At 39.7% G+C, this 24,726-nt stretch overlaps 1 protein-coding gene across 1 annotated transcript in view; it reads left to right on the top strand.

The window, feature by feature from the left end:
- Positions 1 to 24,726, top strand: part of DST (dystonin) — a 462,451-nt gene that overhangs the window by 407,466 nt on the left and 30,259 nt on the right. The window contains exons 71-81 of the mRNA XM_055002047.1: positions 1,426 to 1,527; positions 4,248 to 4,349; positions 6,840 to 7,013; positions 7,588 to 7,743; positions 10,435 to 10,632; positions 11,304 to 11,432; positions 13,189 to 13,359; positions 15,831 to 15,986; positions 16,224 to 16,430; positions 18,898 to 19,017; positions 24,447 to 24,616. Coding sequence (XP_054858022.1) covers positions 1,426 to 1,527; positions 4,248 to 4,349; positions 6,840 to 7,013; positions 7,588 to 7,743; positions 10,435 to 10,632; positions 11,304 to 11,432; positions 13,189 to 13,359; positions 15,831 to 15,986; positions 16,224 to 16,430; positions 18,898 to 19,017; positions 24,447 to 24,616 — 1,685 coding nt within the window. The remainder of the gene's footprint in view (positions 1 to 1,425; positions 1,528 to 4,247; positions 4,350 to 6,839; positions 7,014 to 7,587; positions 7,744 to 10,434; positions 10,633 to 11,303; positions 11,433 to 13,188; positions 13,360 to 15,830; positions 15,987 to 16,223; positions 16,431 to 18,897; positions 19,018 to 24,446; positions 24,617 to 24,726) is intronic.

Below are 24,726 nucleotides of genomic sequence, written 5' to 3'. Positions count from 1 at the left end.
ACCCTCTTTGGGTGGAAAGGCAGCATATATTTTTTTTTATTACTCCTTGGAATCAGTACATGCAGTGAGATCAAGAGTGAATCTAAGAGTTGTGCACATCTGCCATTCTTTCTGCATCCTGTAATATGTCTCATTTGGTCTGGGAAACTGAATAATTGTAGTATCTCCTGGTTCACTATTACCTTACTCATGAAATGAGGAGAAGGAGCTGTACAATGAAATGAGGAGAAGGAGCGTACCTGAGGGACCGTCTCTCCCCGTATATTCCCCAGAGGACCCTCCGATCAGGAGAAAAGAAATTGTTATCAGTCCCTGGCTCCAAGGAGGCCCGCCTGGCCTCGACTAGAGCAAGGGCTTTCTCAGTCCTGGCTCCTACCTGGTGGAACACTCTGTCTACTGAGACCAGGGCCCAGCAGGATCTACTATCTTTCCGCCGGGCCTGTAAGACAGAGTTGTTCCGCCAGGCTTATGGCTGAGGCTGGGCCTCCACTGGCTGGAGGATACAACATCTACTCCCCTCCCTATGAGAGCTGCCCACCACTGTTCTGAAGCTGCTGCCATGTTCAGTTGCACTGTTGCACTTTCTGTAATCAACAATATTGCCGCCACCAAGAAAAGAGTGTTGCTATTTTTAATATCTTTATACAATGTTTTTAAATGTTTTATATGAAATATTTTAAATGTTTTAATGTTGTTATCCGCCCTGAGCCTGCATGCAGGGAGGGCGGAATATAAATACGATTAAATAAATAAATAAATAAATACTAACCTGAGATTTGCTCCTCATCTCGCTGCTCTCTCATTCATGTTCCATAAGTGAGTTTTATCTGAACAGGCATGAATAGTGCCATCCTAAGAAGAGAAACACCTTTCTCAGCACATTAACTTCAATGGACTTAGAAGGACATTACTGCTTAGGAAGGCACTATAAGTCACCTGAACAGAAAATTTCCCTTGGCATGTCCGTCCTCTCTAATTTTGACAGACCTCAGTTCCCCATGCTCAGAGCTAGGCCATTATTCTATGTATCACTTTGCAGTCTCGAGCGTGGATCTTTTCTCGCCTGTGGTAATAGGGGTTGAATCTGGTTGAAGGTAGCAGATATTTCACCTGTGACCTTCTGCATCTAAGTCTCTGCCACTGAACTGTGTGGCCCTAACGCAATTCGGGTAAATAAAGCACAAAGATCTGGAATGGATGGGACACTGATCCTGACTGATTATCATCTAGCTATCTTAATTTATATCCAGTTTTATGCAATAACTAACTAGATTACTTGTACCAATGATGTTTTTAGCAAGGCTCTTACAGCATTTTTGTTTAGCCAATAGTGAGAGACATTTCTGATTTCTATTTTAGATTAAGTAATATTTCTTGGATTTTTTTCCTATTTTTTATTCAATTGGATCTCCGTTTTAAATGTAGCTGAATTCTGTTTGGGATACTTTGAACAAAGCATGGAAGGAGCGTGTCGACAAGCTTGAGGAAGCCATGCAGGCTGCTGTTCAGTATCAAGATGGATTGCAGGTAAGGAAAAATATTTACAAGTATTTTCTGATGTTTTTTTAAGACTAAGATTTTTAATTAATCAGGAAGTGGGTCATTGGATGGGTTGACAGTGGCCATATTAGCTCCCATAGCCTTGCAAGGAAAATGGGAATGTTTAACTTACCAAATTGCCAATGGCTATATATTGTAGAAGCTGCCTCCTCAAATCTTTCCTTTTGCAATTTCTGGGGTTCCTGATTTCTGGCATCAGCTAGGAAATACCTTTATTTGTGATGTTTGTGTGTCAAGTCTATACAAAGAAGGTACAGGCAGAACTCAAGCACAAGTCTCAGTGCCCAATACGACTTTTTATTTGTGCAGATGCGTGATGGAACTGGGCAATTTTAATCAGATATTACATTTAGCAAGTATTTTATTGTGTTGCTTTTATTTATATCTATAAAGTAGCACTGTCTACCAAAAAACAACAAACACAAAACTATAAATCAAAATAAACAGTTAATAAATAGAGGAAGACCCGATTAACCAAAGGTAAGTACTTTTGACTGGCTTGTGACTTAAATTGTTCTTACTATTATTACTTTAATAGCAGAACAAATTAACTGATATATTATGTACAGGTCAGCCAAAGTTAATCACTTTTAAGCTCCATTGATTTCAACAGGAGAGAGATAAGTGAAATGAATAGGTCTGAAAAATAAAGTTCTTCACATGCTGTTGCTCTCAGTTAAATATTGTATTTTTTGCTGCTACAGTTAAAAACCTGTTCTTACTTATGACCCTCTGTCAAGGGTCATAAACCGGGGTCAAATTAAAATGCATTCCTGTGCTAAGAGTTAGTTCTTCAGGCAAAATGTTACATGATGAGAAAGGACGGATGGGCTGGTTGACAGACTTATTCATGGGGATGCCCTATATGTTGTGCTTTGGACAGAAGACCCACTTAAAATCAGTATATTTTAATTTTGTGCTGTGCCATGCTGATTGACATGAACTTTGTCTTCAATAGAAACATTTTATAGCTGCTTCCTAACCATCTATTCATATGTTAAAGTTATCATTCAGGTACACTGGGTGAGTAACAGGGTCACCTTATTTAGCAGTAGATTTTTCAAGGAAGGTTTTTGAAAGGATAAGTCATTAAATGAAGCAAAAATCTAAAATGTTAAAGGTCATCTATCTAAATTTCAAAAACTGGCACCCTCTTCTTCATTGTGCAGCTAAGCGCTACATATCCCATTTTACTTATAATTTACGTAGAGAATTAGTAACATTGCTATATTTATTTTTTTTGTTTCAGTAAAATTTTGGCTTTTTCTGTTTCAAAGATTTTTAAGCTCAGTTTTCATTGTAGTTTTAATTACTGCAAAATAATTCCACCAATCATTTAACACCTAAGGAAATAATGCATATGGTTGCACCTTATCCTTATATTCCTCATTCCACAAATTTAGAAGGAGAAATCATATTTCCATAAATCTATCTAAATATTGTTTTTCTGATGTAAGCTGCATTTCAGACTTTTCCAAGTCGTCATTCAATAGTAATTCACTCAGATTTTCATTTTTTCTGCTATACACTTTTGTGCTGTAGTCAAGCGACACAATATCCATTCATTATCATCTGTTGTTGTAATTACTTCATTGAAATGTTTCGATAATAATAACAAACTCAGTGGAACATATTATTTGGAAGGACCAAATAATATGAGAGGTCCTTGTCCAGTTTATGAGATACGACATTCTGCCTTTCCCAGCCTGTACTTCCTGCCTTCTGCCATGTATATATCCGTGGCAGGAGGGCCTGCAAGGCCTCTGATCAGAAAGGGGAGGGGGTTCCTCCTCTTCTCTGTGTCCTTGGCCCTTAAGGGTTCAGCACCAGTACCCTAACATCCTCCTTGGCCTACCTCCAGCCCTCCTTAAATAGGTCACCTTGGAACTGATCCCTCGTGCAGGTGTACCATTTCCAGGATGTGGTCCTCCTGCCCTGACCCTTTCCTGGTATGCTGTTGTTTTGGTGGCCTGTCAGTTAAAATGCCCCTGCCACCAAGCTTCCAGACCTTCCCGGCAATCCAGCCACCACAGAACAGCCCTCTTCCTTTTAAGTCTATCCCACACAGCTGTTGTTGGCTGCCAGGGGCTTTTGGCTTGTTTTAACCCAAGTGGGCCATGTTGGAGCTTTAGAGGCTGGTGCTGGTGAAGTCAGGGAGACAGCCGCCCAGATAAGTCCAATCAGGGCTCCAATCCCTGTCTTATTTTATTATAATGTCTGCCTATATAGTTTTTACACCCTGGTTCCTGCTGATCTTACAACCATATATCCATCTGAGTGTATCTAGTCATTTTTAATTTAGTCTTTTTAAAAATCACACTTTGCACAAAAACAAGGTGCAATTTAAATAAGCTGTGGAAAAAATCCCCCCCAAAATATATTAAACCACTACCTGGGCTGGTTCTGAATCCACTGAGTTGGTTCGTGCAAGGGGTTTGTTTAGAATAAAAAGAAGCTTGCCACACAGCATCATAATAAGTAAATGGAGAGGACGAACCCAGTGTAAATTCCAGCTTCTTTGTAACTGGTCTAATCCATTATGCCTGCAGTGCAGTCCACTCCTAAGCTGAGTTACGTCCTTCTCCGTCCATTGAAATCAATGTGATATATTCCGAAGCACCATACCAGTACTTTGCTGCAGTATTATTTTCTCTACTGTTATTTCAATGTCATATTTTATTTTACAGGCTTTATTTGACTGGGTGGATATTGCTGGCAGTAAATTATCTTCAATGTCGCCAGTTGGAACAGACCTAGAAACCGTGAAACAGCAAACAGAAGAACTAAAGGTATAAAATATTAACCTTTTTTTGCATCTTTCTGTAAGTGTGATATCTAGAATCACTTTGCACTCACTGTACCAGAAAGTAAAATAATTTTCATGTGAGCATCTTGTCTTAAAACATAATCCCTTTAAGTCTGAAAATAATGACATGAATTTCCACCAGTTAAAAAAAAAATATGACAAGTTTCATTTTTCCCACTGCATCAATTACTTTTATGACATTTGATTTCCCTTTCAGAATGTGTGCAAGTTCCTGCCAAGTCCATCAATCTCAATACCATAGATAATTCCTAAACATTCAACAATCACTTCATTTCCGGTAGAGCTTGCTACATTGCACAGCAAAAATCCCTAGCCAACTTGAAAAGCATATTTGGAATTGGGAATGTGACTCATTCAGTTCATAATACCTGGATGTGACGGTGTGTTTTACACAAGAAATAGAGATGGTATAGGATATCCTGTTTTAGGGCATGAGATTAGACTAGAAAACTCACTCAAGCACTATTCTTGTATACAAAGAGCAGAGGAAGACAAAATATAAAAATAAGTAGGAAGCTGTCTCTCTCAGCGGAGGTTCAGAATTGAAACAAATGGGTTCACTCATTGGCTATATAGGAGAGGATGTCATGAATTTGGTAACAGGAGACAAGCTTTAAATGTGTTGTGGCTGGGTGCTTGTGTATGGTCATTCCCAGGTTCTGCTGAGGATAAACAGAAGTGTTTATCCTTTTCCCTTGGGTCTTCAGCAAACTTCCAAATCTGCAGGTGGATTTTTTGCTCTTTCCAGGTACTCTTACAGGGTACCACACCTGTAATTGGTTTGAGTCCATATTCCTGCAGATTTAATAATCTTCTACATTATATCATCCACTGGCATTAGAAATTCCTGAAGATGAATAAATTGCTGCTTGTCTTTTTTGCAAATAGCATCAATATCATTGTAAAAACAGGCTTCCTCTTTGCATATACTCGTGCACTAATTTTCCAAATTCTGAAAGGACAACAGAAGACTCATGAGACATGTGGGGGCTGCCCACTTGCCAGTCAGCTCATTTACCTGCAGTGCCGCACTTCTGTCTGCCTGACTCACGCAGTGGCTGCTCCCATTCCCTTTTGTTTCCTCAAAATGGCAGCCAAACTCATATGGTGTAGCATCATGAGATTTCAGTTTTTCTGTCTGTCATATTATTTTATTTTATTTTTTTTTAAAAAAACAACTCAGGTTAACCCAGGTTTTTACAAATGTCCCCCTACTCTGCACCTGATCTCAGTGTACAGATTTATTCATCTGCACACTGAGGTCCCAGTTCAGAATATTCTAGATAAGGGGCATACTAAGTACATGGAAGTTCCTGAAATCTGCAGGTGCCCATTCCTTTGGAACACCTTGTACCAGTCATTTGGTCATGCAGATGACAGAAGTACCCAATATGAGCTGAACTTTCAAACTCATCTACAAGGTGGCCATGGGTCATGTGTATCAGTATTATTTCAGCAACCAAATAATCATAGTGGAGAGCAATTTCTCTCAAACTGTGTGCAGCAAATGCAGCAATCCATTAAAACCATGTTACTTGGGACTCGGAGCCCAAAGGACTCAAGAGATGAGGCTCGCCACTGAGTGTCTGTATGATTGCCATCTTTCTTCTCCACTGAGACTGAGTAATATCACAAAGTGTCTGTGTGCAGTATCATTGGATCCTAAATATTGAGCTACAGCTTTGAGGTTCAATTGTTGTAAGGAACTGAACATGGGGATAGCCTTGAAAACGATCCAGAAACATCAGCTGGCCTGCTTGTTAGTTGATGCCAGGTGTCGTGTATGTTACTTATTTGCTGAGAACACTGCTCTAGCTGACAATATGTTTCCAAGTTCAATGCGTTGTTTATTTATAACATCCTTTTTCACCTCGGAGTTGTATATGAACCTTCAGAGTAGTAGCTGCCCTCCTCCAGTCTGATTATCACTTCATGTAGGCAGGTGAAATCAGCCTCTACTGGTCCGTTATCCTTTCTGTGGTGGTCCCTTGGTTGTGGAATAGCATATCATGTGATGAAGACTTCCACTGGGTTACAGTTTCACAAGTTATGCAAGGATGAACCATTAAAGAGAGTTTTTAAAATACATGCGATTAGTTTTTTTTAAAGAGTTTTGATATTTTTATGTTGATGTGATTTTTGTTGGTTTCTATTGATTTTGATTCTTGCAAGCTGCTTTAAGTTCATATGGAGAAAGGTGGAATATAATTTCAAGTAAAAGCACTCACACACACAAATGACTCTTAAAGAGATTGAACTCTCTTTAAGACTAGATTATTATTTTTGTACATTCAAAAAGTAAGCAATTTTTTTAAATTCAGAAAAAAAGCATTCCTCCATTATCAAGATTGGGGTACAGCATGACCTCTTTCACTATATAGTAATTAGTGCAGGACATCCTGTGAAATACTCACTTTTGACTTTTGATCTTTGTGATCCTTTGTTTCAACAGCAATTTAAGACAGAAGCTTATCAGCAACAGATAGAAATGGAACGACTGAACCATCAAGTAGAACTGTTGTTAAAAAAGGTGACTGAAGATAGCGACAAGCACACTGTACAAGAGCCCTTATCTGAACTCAAGTTATTATGGGAAACTTTGGAGAACAAAATTGTCAGCCGCCAGGTAAATGAACACTTCAATAAACCATACCACAAGATAAGAACTATATGTATTCGTTCCACTTTGTGGAACTACTGTGACTACTGTGTCCAGTTCCGGTTGCCACACTTTTAGAAGGATGTAGACAAACTGAAAGTTGTTCAAAAGAGGGAAACCAAAACATTCAGCCAGAAGCTTGAGGAGCATCAGGGCATTATGGTTGGGCTTTGTGGCTGGAGATGCAATTTCGAATCTCTGCTCAGTCATAAAACTCACAGGGTGGACTTTAGCTATAGCACAGACTCTCAGAATAACCTGTATCTCCTGGTCTTTATAAAAATAAAGGTTTGTCAAATGGAAGCTTTCAGGTTGCAAACCACTAAAGGAAAGAGTTCTAAAATATAAATGACAATGCAAACTCTAAACCAGCTATGGTTTTCTTGCTAATGTTGCTTTCAGGTGCATAGGATTATATTTTCAGGTGATGCTGCATAATTCCAGTCATTGATTTGAGGTTTCATAGGGTGAAACAAATTTGAAGCCACTTGGAACTTTCATGTCATGTAATAATTTTCATCTTTTTAATTTCATATTACAGCATAAGCTGGAGGGTGCTTTGTTAGCTCTGGGGCAGTTTCAGCATGCCCTGGATGAGTTGCTGACGTGGCTGACACATACAGAAGACCTGCTGAATGAACAGAAACCTGTGGGTGGTGATCCCAAGGCTATTGAAATTGAACTAGCCAAACATCATGTACGTAACTAATCATTCCAGGGTTGGTTTACTTAGACTTATTTTGATCTTTTACAATTGTGTTATTTACAATGCAACATCCTGAAAATCATGAAATACTTATTTTTAAGGACAGAGACCAGAAGCAATGTGTAGTTAAGAAACTTAACAGCTAATGCCAAGATTCTACTATTTCCTTCTTTCCTTTAAATTCCTCAAATGGCTCAGATGCTCTCGTTGATTAATTTTTTTTTGTCTTGGCAAAGCAGAGCTCAGATATCCCAGCATAATAAATAAACTACAGGTACAGAAAGAGTTCAGCAAACACATGCTGTTATGTGCTTCCTGCTCATTCAGTCTTCCATGTGAGAGGGAGAAAGATCACAGAGTAGAAATTCAAACTTCCTGGCTAATATTGCATCTCCTTTCACTTGAGCGTCCTTGTATAATTCATCTCGTGAAGTTTAGCTCTCAGACTGTGTGTTATTAACCTTAAATAGCAAAAGCGGGCATTTTTCAGAAATGTAGACTATGTAAAAGTAATTTCATAACAAACTTTTTTTCATGGTTCATGAGATAATTGGATTGTGATGTTGCTGGGGGGCCATTGTACAAGTTTGTACAGGGCCTGAAAAACTAATGCTTGGGCCCTGGGCATGCTGTCCCAGAGATGAATGCTAGTTCTTGGGATCAAATCTGATAGTGACTTTCAGCACAATCCTAAACAGAGTTACTCTTAATCTGGACTAACTTTGTTTAGGATTGCACTTTCTGGATGCTGAAAAATGTGTTTCTGGGATGACCAAAGTTCCTACCAAGAATTGGATATTGTGTCTATGAAATTCCCAGTTCATGTGAGATCATTTCCACAATAATTTCTCTCCAGAGACATTGGCCTGGATCAGGACCAAATTTTCCAATGGTATATGTAGACTCTCCAGTGTGGCAGGGCCCTTCCCCTGCTAGTCTGCCATCCTTATTCCCTAGCCTAGAACTTCCCGGGACTCAAAATGGGGGGGGGGGAGTTACATCACCCTTCAGTCTCCATGGCTCCCCTGGGAGAATGGTGCCCTGTAGTCGCTCTCTAGCCTTCTCCTTCCCACTCTTTGTTCTCCTCCCTAGCCTGTGATGGAAGCCCTCTTTTATCTCCTCCCTATCCCTAACTCCATCCCCTCAGGCACATCCCGAGGATATGGGCTGATCCCAGGGCCAGGTGCTGCAGAACCTCCCGGGGGAAGCCCTGCCGTTACTTCAGTCTGCCACCTTCCCTACCTTTGCAGAGTGTTGGCCAGTGCCAGGGCCAGCAGCTATCTCTCCCTCTGGGCCTTCTTCTGGCTGCAGAGAGGCCACATGGTGTGGCAACAAAGCCACCATGTAACCAGGCAGCATGGTTGCCTTGTGCAAGTGGTGTCCTGCTGCTCCAGCGCTTTGTAGTGGTTGCCACTGAACTGGTGGCAGCTGCAGTGGGTTGGATGCTGACCAGCAGGTCTTCACTGTAAAGAAGTTTCCCGAAGGGGACCATGGATTAGTCATGGCCTGTGTTGCCCCCCAGTTGGGGAGGGTAAAGCACGATAGGTTGGGGGAGGACACTGAGTCTGGGGGGACAGCAGAATGGAACCTTCCTTATTTCCCCTTCCCACTGCAGCCTGTGATCTCCAAGAAATGCTACTCCTAGCTGAGAGAGGACCCTGAGGAATGATGTGAGAGGGGGTCTGCAGTGGGAAGGAGGAATCAGTGGAAACTGCCAGTTTAGTCTGGACCCAGCCATTGTGGGGAAATACAGACTATGCAGCTGGCCTATACAGGGGAGTTTCAATTGCCATTTATATTATACGATAACGGGAAATGAAAATATGTGAACAGAGTTTGGACTGTGATTGAGTGATATTTTACATCAGCTGAAGCTAGTCTTTTTCTGTTAAATGTACTGGGGAGGGGGGAGTGTCTTGGCTCAAAACAGTTCCAAATATGAAACCTATAGGAACCACCCACATGGATTTCTACTACAAATTATGGTATATATATCTTAACTATTCAGATGCTTGGTAACAGCATTCCTGTAGGTTGTGCTATCAGTTCCCCATAGTTCAACTTCATATGGGAGGATGCGACAGCTTGGGAGGATTTTATGAACAAGTTAGTATAAAAGTACATAGCCATTTCTGACGGTGATCCCCTGAGCCACAAGAAGAAGATTCACTCCCTTCTCAAAAGTCTGCAGTAGATAGATGCCTTTGACTGTCCATCCCCTTGAGATCTCCTAGTGAAAGGATGGTTGTGATCACTCTATAAGGCAGTCCCATAGCTGGCTTTCATTCTCTGTCTCAACCCTGTATCAGTCATTGCAGTAAAGTTCTAATAAAGCGATATAGGTGGGACAATAGGTGAGGCAAAAAAGGTCTTTTTTAACATATTTGAAAATTAAAACAAGATAACAATACATTTTCAGAAGTCCCTGGTGGCCTAATTATACTACTGGGTGTTTTACAAATAGAATACATCAAAAACATGTCATCATTTTAGAGTAATAACCTGATGGATAACATGATGTTATGTAGTCTTGATAGTTGAAGTTCCCTTAGACATGCATGTGCTTGTTCTGAATACTGTCAGTAAAGTTGTATGAAAATGAAAGTACAGCTATGACAACCAAATGAAATTTAGTCTCATATATATCTCTATAAACAAGGCATAACATGTTTTTAATTGCAGGTGCTACAAAATGATGTTTTAGCTCATCAGTCCACTGTAGAAACAGTTAAGAAAGCAGGAAATGATCTGATTCAGTCAAGTGCCGTTGAAGAAGCAAGCAATCTACAGAGCAAGTTGGAACTTCTCAATCAACGATGGCAAAATGTCTGGGAGAAAACAGAAAAAAGGAAACAACAATTGGACAGTGCTTTGATCCAGGTATGTAGGAGAAACAGAACAATAATAAAGATCCACTTGTATTAATTAAATTCACTTGGACATGATCCAGCCAGCATTAAACATTTTAATGTCTGACCAATTCCAGTGAAAGAGAGCTGAGCTTATATTCATCCATTGGACTTAGAAATGTTTATCATAGGCTGGGTCATGTCCTTTGTGTATTACAATAATGTAGAGTGTCAAAGTATAGATCTTAAATATTGCATAGTATCTTGGACTGCGTAGATTCCTGTTTATATAGCAACCGGTTCCTCTGTGCTGGATTATACTTGGTTCTTCTTTTCAGCCACTTTTTATTGTATGGGTTAATTGTACGAGGGTTTTCTGGTACTTAACTGGATTTTGATCCATAGTTGTAAACTGAGATTTAAAATGTAATGTCAAATCTATATAAACCTCTTTTTCCATTATAAGTTCTGTAGTTTTAATACTTGTGGGAATTCTGTCTGTCTGTATTCAACAATGTTCCATTGTGTGTGCAATAATTTTTAGTAGAGTCCCAAATTGGTTTGTTGCATTTTCCTTTTAGTTTTTAAAAATTTTATTATTAAAGTCTCATTGAATATGCCGTAAGTTCAATTGCTTCTTAGCTGATGAGGCAATTTTGAGAATTGAAATATATTCCAAAGTACTATGATGTATCACTTTAGGCACAAGGTTACCATGGCGAGGTTGAAGATCTGCAGCAATGGCTGACCGATACTGAACGTCAGCTTTTGGCATCCAAACCTGTTGGTGGTTTACCAGAGACTGCAAAAGAGCAGCTTAATACCCATATGGTAAGGAATTTAATATTTGCAGATAATCCAAATTTGGAAGCTAAACCTTTGTTGCCATCATTATAAATCGGTGGCAAGCTTTACACAATAAAATTTCTGTAATGTCGTTTAAAGAGGGAAGTCCTTTGTAAATTGCCACCATGCGAAGCCAGCTGAGTCAGTCCTCAGCACTGTTTTGCTTAGATGAAAAAAATAAGGGTATATTTAGTGACTCTGGAATTTGACAAAAGTCTACCAATAGATATCGTTTCCCTGTATAATTTGCATTCATTTTAATGTGTTTTTAGCTCCTACACCAACAAAGCTGTTTTATTTTAAGAGGAAAAGATAGGCCAGAATCAAATAACTTCTCCAGTTTTTTTTTAATATGGTGAGGAAAGGAAGAACTGATCCAATGAAAAATGATGTGTTCATGGAACTGGTACGTGCACAAATCTTAGTTTAAAATGCAGTATCAAGATACTGGATTTCAGAATACGGCAGGCTTGATGGAAGGTAGTGCAGTCTGATATTGGATCATTAGGCTTGTATAACCATAGAGGACAGTGTATGCCAGTAGTGCACTACACTATACAATTCCATTGTGCATGTTCTCCATGATATCTGGCATATCTGCACAGTGGTCAGTATTTATGCATTTTCTTGAGTTAGAAAGATAATAGATAATTACATATTTCCGATGCACTTTATGGTAACATATGGAACGTTTTGAGGATAACTTTTAGAGTATAACAAGTGGGGGACTTGCAGGGTCCTATCCTTTTTCCTTGTCCCACTATTTCCACTTTTGCTTCCCTGATAGCAACTTACCTTCATCGCTCCGCCATCTTCAATTTCCTCTCCTTTTCTCGCAGTGGCAGCCTTTCTTTGGGAAACTCTGCTAGCCACTGGATCAGCCCCAGTTGTAGGGTGCTGGTTGCCAAACCGAGTTGCACTTTATGGTAAAATGTGGAACCTCTTGAGGATAACTTTTAGAGTATAACAAGTGGTGGACTTGCAGGGGGCACCTTATTTTCCTTTGTATCACTCCACTCATCTCCTTTTCTGTCTTCCTAGCAACTCCCTGGCAACTCCCAACCATTCCCTGCTTCCTTCTCTTCTTCTCACCCTTCCACCAACCTAACTTTTATTCTACCCCCACACCCTTAGCTATATTTAGTTAGTTAGTTCATTTATACCCTGCCTTTGTTTACAGTGGAGATTAAACTCAATTTACATAATTCTCCATTTTTCTTCACAAGATTGGTCTGAGAGTGCATAACTCAGTGAGCTTCCACACCAGGGTGGAGAGTCAAACCTGGATCTCCGAGATCCTTAGTCCAAAACTCTAACCACTACATAACTCTGACTTTTGTTAGGTGGTTCCCGTTGATTAGTGGCAAACAAATGGCCTGGGTGAGTTATGCATGTCTTGTGGTTTCAAGGCACCCAGTAGTTGCTGCTGGGCCCTGCCCAATGAGTTCTCATTCAAAGGCCAAAACAACTCTGGAAAGCCCCTGCTCTCCACATTTTACTGACAGAAAATAAGCCTAAAAATTTGGATACTATTGTGGTTGCCTAGCAACAGCCACTGAGAGTATTAATTTCTTATCCCGAATGTATTTTTCCCTCAGGTTTGTAGAAAGATCTTCTTGTTTCTCCATGGCTCCAGTCTCCAGATTTAAGTATCCAAAGATTTGGCCATGTTGAGAATTAGATATATTGATTATGATTGTTTATACGTTCATGATTTGAGGTATTTTCCCTCTTTGTTTAGGAACTCTGTTCTGCCTTTGAAGCCAGAGAAGAAACATACAATTGCCTGATGCAGAAGGGTCTACAGATGCTTGCAAAATGCCCAGAGTCTGTTGAAACGAACGTTGAGCAAGACATAAACAACCTCAAAGAAAAATGGGAATCGGTAGAGACAAAGCTCAGTGAAAGAAAAGTATGTTTCAATTTACACATGAGGAAATTTTCTGAAATATGTTTAGGAAACTTTTAGTTGGATTGTTTTAGATGTAGAACAGTCCTGGTACCCTTTAGCTCCCCACTGTATAAGCAATAAGTGATGTCACACACCAAAATTCATATGGAAAAGCAGATCAATAAAATGCATGACAACAGACCAGTGACTGTAAAAGAAAATACCTCCTATTGTAGTGCAGAGGTCACCATTTTAGGAATGAATAAATCCTTTCAAGCCACTCAGTCTGTCATCTTGTCAGCACAAAACTGATGGTTTAATTTTATTGCTGGCCTTTTGAATGCAACAATCCTTTAAAGTTTCGAGTGACGTGATCTCTCTATTGTATCCTCTGGGAAGACTACCTCATGCTCCAGCAGAATCATTACATTCATATTTAACCACAGGTTTCCATGGGGCTGGACATTCCTTTTTAAAAATTGTTCCAAACATAGCTACACAGTTTATTCTGAGTTTGAGCTATAAATTACAGTGTGAGGCAGCTGAAGGATGAGTTTGTAAAGAACAAAAATGATTAAATAAATAAAGGAAGCTATTCTTGGAAATAAACAATACTTGCACTCTCTTCTTCATGGTAATGTAAATTAATGAATCAGTTCAGAGGCCTGGTTCAGGCATTTTGTTGGGTAATTGCATCATGAGTGAGTAGTGGGTACATCCTTCCTCATACCCTGAGCAGACTATCTAAAGATTGCAGAATCCTATTAAGGTTGATAATCAACTATCAAATCTCAGACCTTACTGATCAAATAGCTCTTCATATCAAACCCAGTATGGGTGAAATCCAATGAGCTGTCCAAGAGGTTTCACACTTTTTTAAACAATTTGGAAGTTTTGTTCATTCTGTCCCCTGTGTCCATGTAGACTGCAGCCAGGGACTGGGGTTTTTCCCCTCTAGTGGTCCAATAAACACACTTAACTCCAACCATGAGTTTCAGGGATCCTGGAAATAGAATGTGTAAATGTTGTAAAAGAGGAACTAACAAAACAAAAATTATAAGGAAATCTGTTTGAAACTAACTTTGGGTATGCCAAAAAACAACAACCCATGTTTTATTTACTTGGGCATTTAAGGGACTGATTTTGAAGACCGTTTCAGAATAATAGAAACCCTTTCAAAAATAGCACTTTAAATCTTACTTTTTTAGAGGTTTTGTTTAGGGGCGAGTGTTTGAAGAAGTTTCTTGTTATTTTGTTGTTGTTTTTATTTTGCCACATGAATGTGATTTTTCCAAGCTTCTTGATTCTCACAGTTTTGGAAGCGCATGTGGCTTTTTTAGTACTGAGTCCCAGCAGCTTTTGTGGGGGCTCTCTCAAGTCCTGAGAGGGGAATTGATGGAAATTAGAGCAACCATATATATGAGTACTGGTACCTTTTTAAAAAACAAACTAACAAAAGCATTGTGCACATCCATGCAACTTTGTCTCTATGGACACTGAAACATTATGGAGGTGTGTTCTCTCTTTAATCCTTGAGTTGTGCTCCCTGAAGCTCTGAGAAATTCAGCAGAACACCATCAGGTCAAAACCACTGAATTGAAAATGGAACAAATCCTAATTGAAGCTGGAGGAAATTGCTTTTCCCTAATCATATCATATTTCATCTAGCAGACACCCTAGGGTGTAACACCTAATTCATGATATTCTTTCCATCTAAGAGACATCAGCTAGATGCTGGAGGAGAAGGGGTGTGTCTGGCCCGCCATGCAAAAATTCTCACTGGCTCCATAAATATCTGAATTGGGTCTTTGTTCTGTAGCAAGAAAAAATGTCTTTCAGCTAATTAGGACAGGAATGCTGTATCTAGTTGGCCAGACAGCTCTCTACCCCTGTTTTATATTAATTGTGTCTATTCTTCATGTAGTACTCATGCATATGGTCCTGATTCATGCAATCAGAATCAAAGCTGAAACACACATACGTGTTTCTGGAATCCTTTTGAGAGACTTGCATGCATTAAGAAGCAGGATTTTTTTCAATACCCAGAAATCTGTTTATGGGATTGGGAACTCTTTGCCTGCTTACTCCCTGTAGGTTTTTCCTTGCTGTCTTTTGCTGTTAAAAATATTGTTAAAATACTTCTTTTATCAAGTACAAGTTTATTGTTATGGTCTGCAGGTAATGTGGAAAACATTGAAACAGTTTAAAAGTTCAAATGGACTTAAATATAAGAGAAGGCAATAAATAGATACACAAAAATAAAAGTAGAAGTAAAACATGCCATAGGTTAATTATTTACAGAGTTAGAGCATGTTCAGACTGTCATATGCAATTTACAATTTTTTTTATCTTAGGAATCCAGAGTATTTCAGTATTAACCTATAAATAACTGAGAGAAGAAAGTTGTCCTCTCCCAAAGAAAATCAACTGTAAAAACAATTTATTTCCCTTTAACCCATCCACTGCTACTAAACTATGGCCTGTTCTTGCAGGTGAAACTGGAAGAAGCCCTAAGTTTGGCAATGGAGTTCCACAACTCACTGCAGGACTTTATCAATTGGCTTACTCAAGCTGAGCAAACCTTGACAGTCGCTTCTCGGCCAAGTCTTATCTTGGACACCGTCTTGTTTCAAATTGATGAGCACAAGGTATGTACAGAAACAGCAGCAGATGTGTAATGCTCTCCTGCTTACTCCTCGCAAGGCACTGAGATGGCTCTTGTTAATGTTTCAAGCAACTCAGGAACACTCTAAAGTTCAAATGACATTTTATAAATTTATAAATAGCATTTTATAGTTTCTCTAACTAATAGAGTAGATAAGCAGTACTTTATTTTGTATGTGTGCAACAATGGATCTTTACAAGTGCTAACTTTCTTTTGGAAGGTCTTTGCCACAGAAGTGAATGCCCACCGTGACCAGATTATAGAATTGGACAAAACTGGAACGCATCTAAAATACTTCAGCCAGAAACAAGATGTTGTCCTCATTAAGAATCTTCTGATCAGTGTCCAGAGTAGGTGGGAAAAGGTAGTCCAGCGCTTGGTGGAGAGAGGAAGAGCTTTGGATGATGCAAGGAAGCGGGCCAAGCAGGTAATGTGGAAAATGCAATACACCTGTAACTAAAGCCACAATCTCAAAACTTTCCACGTCTTTTAAGGGCACTGGAGTTTTAATATGATGAGTTTGGGTGGCTAGAGCCAGAACAGCTCTTTTTTTCCAGTTCTGTCACACCACAGATACTTTCATCTAGAAGCTAGAATTATCACTTATGCCTGTCTTGCAAAAGAAGTTACACTGTCATTCTCATTTTATTTTAATTAATATGATTATTTAACAAATATTCCCTTTTCTGTAGTCAGTTCCCCTCTGTGCATTGGGCTAACGCTTTTTCTCTCATGTTGAAATCTTCATGAATGTTGGAGTAGATTTCACAATTAAATTTTTGGTTCTCCCAAAAAGGGTTCACACTTTTGGATGTTTTTCTTTTATCCCATTTTGTTTACCAGTCTCCATGTAGATGGAGAACACTGAGGGGAAATGTTTCTTTAAAGCCCTATATGTGAGCACAAACCAGAAACATAAAAATGGTGGTGATAACCCATCCATGTGCATTCTCTGTGGTGGCTCCTACCTGAGGCTATTGGGAAGGCTTCTCATGCAAAATGTGGAAAACCAAATTGTTCAGGAGAGCATTCTTGTAAGAGGATCAAAAACTGTGATGTAATGCGTCTTTTCATGAGGTGACTTTAATTAGAGATAAAGTCTTTTGTACTCTGATTGTCCTGTTGCCTTAAACAGATACGCTGCATGCATTGTGCTGGTCCCCACCCACCCCATTCTAGTATCCCAGCCCGACTGCATTATTTTGTCTTGCCAGGAATCTTTGTTCTTAGGTTCAAATGTTTTGTCTTGTGATCTCCTCATTGCCTGCCTGATTGTCACAGCCCTGGACCCCCTAGTCCTGGAGCAGAACAAGCAGAGCAGGGGCAGAGCCCTAAGGAGCGCCCAGTTGCTGAGCTGAGGGACCTACAAGAGCCATGGAGGAGTAGACAAGAGGAAGGCCAACCAGTACTAGTTGTTTATGGAGCAAAGGCCCTCTCTGGGGTAAAGGCCTCTATGAGGGAAAGGGCCTGCTCAGGAACAGGAAAAAGGAAACAGTAGGTTCCATCTCCTGAGCATTTCTTGTAGGCTGAAATGAGATGGGGCCCATTGTGCTCAAAGTGTGATTTGAATTTCTAATGATGGCTCAACAAAGGAGATAATTTAGTATGAACTCAAGGCAGTACCACCCTTATGCAAGGAATGTACCATTTCAATTTTCATGTATGTGTAAATAGGGGAGGGACATGAAATGGAAGAGAGAATGTTTCAAAACATACACTGGTGTGTATGTTTTTTCCCCATTGGATGCATTCGCCAGGTGGGCTATTTTAGGCAAACAATTTCCAAAACGAAAATATAGGCAGGATTGTGTCACTGTGTGTTGTATCATATCATTTTCATGGGTGGGAATCATCCCAGCAAGACAGTGTGAACAGCAATGGATCATTATGTGTGGAACTTGAGGCCTAGATAAAAATCCTACCCGTACAAATTAGGGGTGTGCATCCCGAAAAGATTTGGGTTTCCCACTTCAGGTTTACCCAAAGTGGGGAAGAAAATCGTAAATACCATAATTCTGAAGTGGCAAGCCGCTTCGGAATTATGGTATTTACTCGCTTCGGTATCCTCTGTAAATATTCGGAGCATACTGAAGTGAAGGGGAGCAAGTGCCCCACCTCCCACCCCTCTGGGGCAACCCCTCCACCCCCCACCCACTTACCTGGCTGGAGTAAGAGGGGGAGAGTGATCACCTGGGCGGTGGCAGTGGCAGCATGTATGGCAGCACGAGGCTGCGACAGCCTGGAGCCAGCAGCCTCCTCTGGCACTTCCTGCCCCTCAAATGGCCGTGGCGGCGGCCATTTGAGGGGCAGGAAGGGCTTTCTCTGCCTCCTCTGCCACTTTGCTGCCCCACGGGCAGCAGGGAGGGCCAGAACCACCGCTGCCACCAACGCTTCAAAGGTAAGTGGGGGTGTGTGGGAGGGGGGTGATGTTTGAAGGGCCCTGCCGCTGCTTGCAAGCAGCAGCAGGGCCCTTTAAACTCAGCCCCAAAGCTTTTCCGAAGCATTACGAATGCTTCAGAAAGCTTTGATTCAGGATTTCCAAATCAGGGCCCCGATTCTTTACAGATCAGGTCCGATTCGGGCATTTTTTTCCTAATCGGATTCCCGAACTGCACATTCCTAGTACAAATAGGTTTATTTGCCTCTGGCAGTCCTCTATTGTATGCACAGGTTCCCAGTTTATAGAATTTGTATCGGGAAGATTTGTTATGAGAAGGAATGATTGCTTATTACAGTCAAATTAAAGGTCTAAAAGAAAAATCATCAGTTCTTTTCAGTATTTAGCTGAATAGACTTTGAATAATGTTCCTTTATATGTAATATTTGATTATATGCTGAATGTTTTAGATGCTTGCTTATAAAGGTATGCAAATGAAAATCTCACTCTTTTACAGTTCCATGAAGCCTGGAACAAACTTACGGAGTGGCTGGATGACTCAGAAAAGACATTAGATGCAGAGCTTGAGATTGCAAATGATCCTGATAAAATTAAGATGCAGCTTACCCAGCATAAGGTGAGTCACCATTAATGGAATGTTAAAAGATGGTTCAGTCAGACTGCACAAACTTCAGTCAGTCTAGCACTGTGTAATTAGCAGGGGAGGGAGATTTATTGGCTTCTGTAGGTTGGAATGTTTGTCTCCATCAAATTCAAATCCTGGCTGAGTTCCTAATAGGAAAGTAAATAGGAGCTGGGAGGTTCTCCACAGGATCTGATTGTTTTCCAAAAAGAAAGGGAAGAACCTGGAAAGGGAAGGCACAATAATAATTATAGGAGCTGAAGAAATGGTCCATTAACACAAGACTTGATTTAAAAACTTTAGCTCAAAGTTTCTGCAATGATTTTGGCTGACAGGATTTACTCACATTTAATCACACCCAGTTGGGTTTTTTTTTGTTTTGTTTTGGTTGTTTCTTTTGCTAGAAGATTGTGAGTATTGTCATTTTTTGTCTTTTGTTTCATTCTTATGAAATAAGAAAATGCAGTTTCATAACAAATCCTTAGTTGGTTTAGTGAAATAACAATAACAACAATAATAAAAATTCTCAGCATCCAGTAGTGATAGGAGAACTAGATGCGATTCTGAAAGGACTAATTAAATACTTGGGCGATATCGGCATAAACAGCGTAACAACTGATGAGTTGCAAACAGCCACACTAGTTGGGACATGCCACATATTAAGGCAACACCTCACTGACTCCAAGATTCTTGGATACAATCTGTGTTGGTGAGGGACCAAAAATTTCAGTCCAAACATCTAGTGGACTATATAGATAATAATGATAATAATAATAGTTCTTGTTTATTATTAAAATGAATTAGCAGCAATGGAGATGTCAGCAGCTGAAATGAAACTTGCAGTAGGAGGGGACAATTTTCCTGTTAAGAGTTTGCAGCTGCAAAGCTCCTCTCCATAAATCTCTTCATGGGCAGATGAAACGTAACCTTTAACCTTTGGACCTTTATAGCTCCAGGGAAAAGATTACACTGAATAGAGAAAATCAGTTTCATGGTTCTAGTCTGCAGAGCTGCATTTGGTCTGCCTGGTATTTTTCAGTATCTAGGTTGTCAGTCCTTCTAACATATCATCTTATCCGGGTTTTAAAATCTCTCATGGCATTTGCATTATATAAGGAAATAAACCTTTGTTTTCTACCATGATTATTGATTTAAGCTTTCAGTCCTTTATTGTTACAGCACTAACACAGCTATACAACACCTTTACTTATTGTCAAGAAAACCAGTAGTTTTGTTATTTTTATTAGTCCATATTACATTTTACTGGGTTCTAATACCAAAAAAAGCTTCTTTGTTAAAAAAAGGAACTTTGGCTTTCAAAATCTTATACCTTGAATCTTCTTGGTTTCTAAAGTGCCACTGGACTCAAATCCTGCTCTTTTACTGCAGACCAACATGGCTACCCACCTGAAAAATGCTACAGAGGGTGTTAAAGCTAGTTTGACTTGTGTCTGATAGATGTTAAAGCAGAAGATTTTTCTGAGCACTCCTCAGCTAATCCCATCAGATACCCTAGTGTTTCAGAATATCACTGAAGTTAGGACTCTGAAATGACTCTCTGGAGAAATTTTGAGGAACATACTGGAGTGTTAGAGCCTCCATCTCAATTTCCTCTTTTATCAAGGCAATTCTCCCATAGCTGGATTGATTGTCTCTTCTGAGCCAGACAAGTCTACTAGTATGATTGGCAGGCAGAATTTACCATAGCAGATGTCTCATTGGATTTCCTGGTGCTCTCTCTGCCAGTAGGGTGGCCAGAAGATTTCACAGCTGCAGCTGGCCCAGAAGTGCAGACTGTGGTTCCAAATCTGTGACATCAAAGGCAATATCCTTATGTTTGGTCCAGGGTGGATTCTGCTGTGTAGCAAAATGCAGTCTACCCTTATCCTAAAGAGAAATAACCAAGATTTAAAAGCACGGCACACCTGAAACTTGAATTTGCTGCTGTTTCCCTGTGGACTGAGGTGATTTGTCAGCTTCTGATGCAAATAGCCATAGAGCTTAGAAAAGGGCTACTAAGCCATCTACTCCAACCCCTTCTTAGTGCAGGAAATCCAAACTAGAGCTTTCCCAACAGATAGGGATTCAATCTGTTGATTGAAAACCTCCAGCTGGGGCAGAAGCCTGTTGATCCCCTTACAAAAGGCTTTTCTCCCTGTCTCCCCTCCCATCCATGATTTGTTGCCTGCCTTCAGATGAGGACACCAAGACCAAAATGTTTGGGGGCATGCTTTGAAGTAGTTATATTGAGAGCACCTAATAATGTCCCATTATTTACAGCGGTATTGCATTTGTTTAACTATTAATTGAAATGGTTAGTTACCTCAGATCTTTTAGCACCTGCTCAAAGAAGTGAAGTCCAAAATTTAAAAATGCTTACATGCTTACTAATTTAACCTATTTAAAAAGTATCAACTTACCTCTCATTCCAGTATGTGGACAATAACAAAATGGCCTCCCTAAATCCTAGTTAATCCCCTTCTCAGGTTGTTTACATATTGTATGCTTTGTATTGCTGCATGCCTTCTGTTTCATCTCTTCCTTTTGTGAAGTAAAACCTCTGAACCACTGTTTTAGTGGTTTCATTTTCTTAGACTATGGACATAAACTTAGCAGTGTGTGATATATGGAATAACTTAGCTTTGTTCTTTGCCAGCTTGTCACTGCCAAAAATAGGAAGAAACCAAGATAAAAATGTTCTCTGTCTCATATTTGGTACATGTTACCAAAGACTCCAGCGAATATTTACTGCTTTTTAATTCTTTTGTTTTTTATTACATCTTATGTTTAGACGTCAGAGTCAGGGGAAGAAAGACTTGGGTCACACGATTCATCTTTGCATCTGCTCAGCTTTTTTTTTTTTAAAGAGAATATTACTTATGGACCTGGCCATCTGTCTGTTTTTAAAGCAAGGGTATCCTGATCGATCAGCAGAATGCTCCCAACAGATTTAAAAATGCAATAATTAAAACATCATAAACATCATAAACACCATCATAAACACCATCATAAATAGATGGTCACAGAAAGCCTGGTGAATAAACCATCATTAAGTGTTCACTTTGAAGGGGTTCATTCTAAGGATGGATTGTGCTAGGATTCTTTGGCTTCTCCCAGCTCCTCCTGATTTTGGATTTGATGTCACTGTTTACCACTGTCAGTTTTCTTCATATGTGTGGTGCTGATAGGATAGTGGCTTCTGACCAATCAGCTGTAATACTTTGTGAGTTTCATTCTTGAATATTTGGACATGTTGGAGTCCTGGCAAAATTAACTGAAATATTGTGTCGTGTACAGATGTTTTATGCTATCTTGCAAAAACATGGTAATTCTACAACTGGGTGTCTTAATAAACCCCTTTCACAGAGGAAAAAGCAGCACAGAAACATGCAGGCATTTAAAACTTTTTATGTTATAGGATCCATAAACTCCCATTGCTTTCAATTACAGGAATTTAAGTATGGTGCTTAACCATCTTTCTCTCATTGAAACCAGCAGGACTTGAAAATTATTCACTTTGGCTGTATTGTGTTCACAGTTTATTTAGCATTGTAGTTTTGTCTGAATTTGAGAGAGAGAGAGAGAGAAAGAGAGGTTTTTCTCATTAAAGTCTAAAGTTATTTAATGCTAGTCCTAGTCTGCAAAAATAAAGGAAAACCAAGAAGCATAGAGATAAAATGGATCAATATGATTTACATCATTTTGTATTTGTGGTCTGAGCGCTACCCACTGATCCTCAGGAGTTTTGGGGAAATGCAAAAAATGTAGGGATTTTGACTCCTGGATTATAAATTGCATCCACATTCAGAGTGGAATTAGGTACATAGCCTAGCATAGAAATGATTACACAGCTGTTAACCTTTTTCTCTGCTTGTCCTGAGAAAACATGATTTGCTTTGAGCTTGTCACTGACTCTGTGGCAAAGGCTGCAGCTCCATTCCTATTGAAAACTTGAACCAGAAACTGATATTTCCCTGTATAAAAGCCTTTTGAGGCATATGAGGATTCCAATGAACAAGAGAGAGGCAGTTTTTTGTTATTGACATAGATGATCAAAAGTGTACTGGATATGCTTTTTATTCACTTTCCTACCAAAGCTGACCTTGACAAAAGATCTATAATAAAGCATCCTTTTTGGTTTAGATATCAGTCATCTCTTAGCATTAACATGAAGAACTTGATTGCACTCTCTGACTCGTTTATATGATTTCTTTAGCTGCATTCTGTTGTGTGTCATTTTACACTGTTAATGGCAACAAATAGCACAGAAATTTCTATTACGTCTCTTCACTCTCATCCACAAGTCCATTTAGCTGGGATGCCTGGCTTTTAAGATGATTTTTGATCCATTTTAAATTAATAGGGACGCAAGAGGTCTGAATACAAGTGATGCAATAGCCTGAATTGATAGACTTTAGCATCCAACTGGAGGTCATGATGAACCTTTCCGCATGACTTCCTTTAATTGCTCCATAAAAGCCAATTGATTAAAGTTCTGTTGATTGTAGTGGAAGTCAGATATATTCAGAAATGTGTGGCCAGGTTCGGAGATGTGTTCATGGGATTCCTTGCTAAATGTAATTTCTCTGGAATTCCCAGACTCTGCATTTAGATATAGATGCTATAAAATCATAATAACATTTAAGTGTTTTATAATGCTTTCAAGTGTTCAGACAGTTCCATTTACTGTGCCTCGTAATCCTTACAACACTCCTATAAGGCAGGTCAGTATTATTATCTCCATATTGCAGATGTGAATGATGGGGCTGCCTTGATTATACCTCATGAATTCATAGTAGACGAAAAATTCAAATTGAGGACTACTGTAAAAAACTTTGTAATACAGCATTTGAACATTCAAAAGACTCACTTAACTGGCATCACCCAGAAGCTCCACCCCCTTAGACACCACATCCCTGATTTTTTGGGAGTGCGTGTGCCCACTCCTGTCTCTCTAGCTGGCTAGCTTGATGACTCTGGCTGTTGCTGGGCTTCTGACAGCTGATGCAGCCAGCTGACATCATCCTTGGTTACTTCACCCTCAGCCTTCCCCGAATTGTGGTGAGCCAGATCTGCCAGAGGGCTTCTAGGCATGTCGCCTGCTTATCTGCCTGATGTGTAGGATGGTTCTGTAGTTCATAGGGAAAGGTACTGCCAGATGTGAGGGTTGTCCCTATGGTGTTCCCAGTGGGGTGGGGTTTGGTCTCTGCAAATTCCTTTGGGTTGGGGTGGAGAAGAGCGATAATTGGATTATCAGGCACATTTAATTAACAGTTAACCCCATTCCCTGTGGGTACCAGATAAGAAAGACTTTATCGTATTTTACTTGCTGTTTGGGTCGCTAGGCTATATCAGCAGTTTAATACAGTGTGTCATTATATTCTTATTGTTCGTTGGCTTTTTAAAAAATTCTTCTTGTACAGGAATTCCAGAAAGCTCTCGGAGCCAAACATTCTGTTTATGACACCACGAATAGAAGCGGACGTTCTTTAAAAGAGAAAACTTCTCTGGCCGATGACAATCTGAAACTGGATGACATGCTGAGTGAACTGAGAGACAAGTGGGATACAGTATGTGGAAAATCAGTGGAAAGGTAAAGAAAAGAAGCAGCTGCGCCTCGTATGTAAAAGATGTCTCATAAAGCAGGAACCGTTAGGAGAGGAAGGGGCCCTGTCAGTGCAGTCTTAAACAGAGTTACAACTT

Source organism: Eublepharis macularius, chromosome 1, assembly GCF_028583425.1.
Source record: "Eublepharis macularius isolate TG4126 chromosome 1, MPM_Emac_v1.0, whole genome shotgun sequence".
In the NCBI taxonomy this organism is placed as follows: domain Eukaryota; kingdom Metazoa; phylum Chordata; class Lepidosauria; order Squamata; family Eublepharidae; genus Eublepharis; species Eublepharis macularius.
This window is presented reverse-complemented; position numbering and strand designations above follow the sequence as displayed.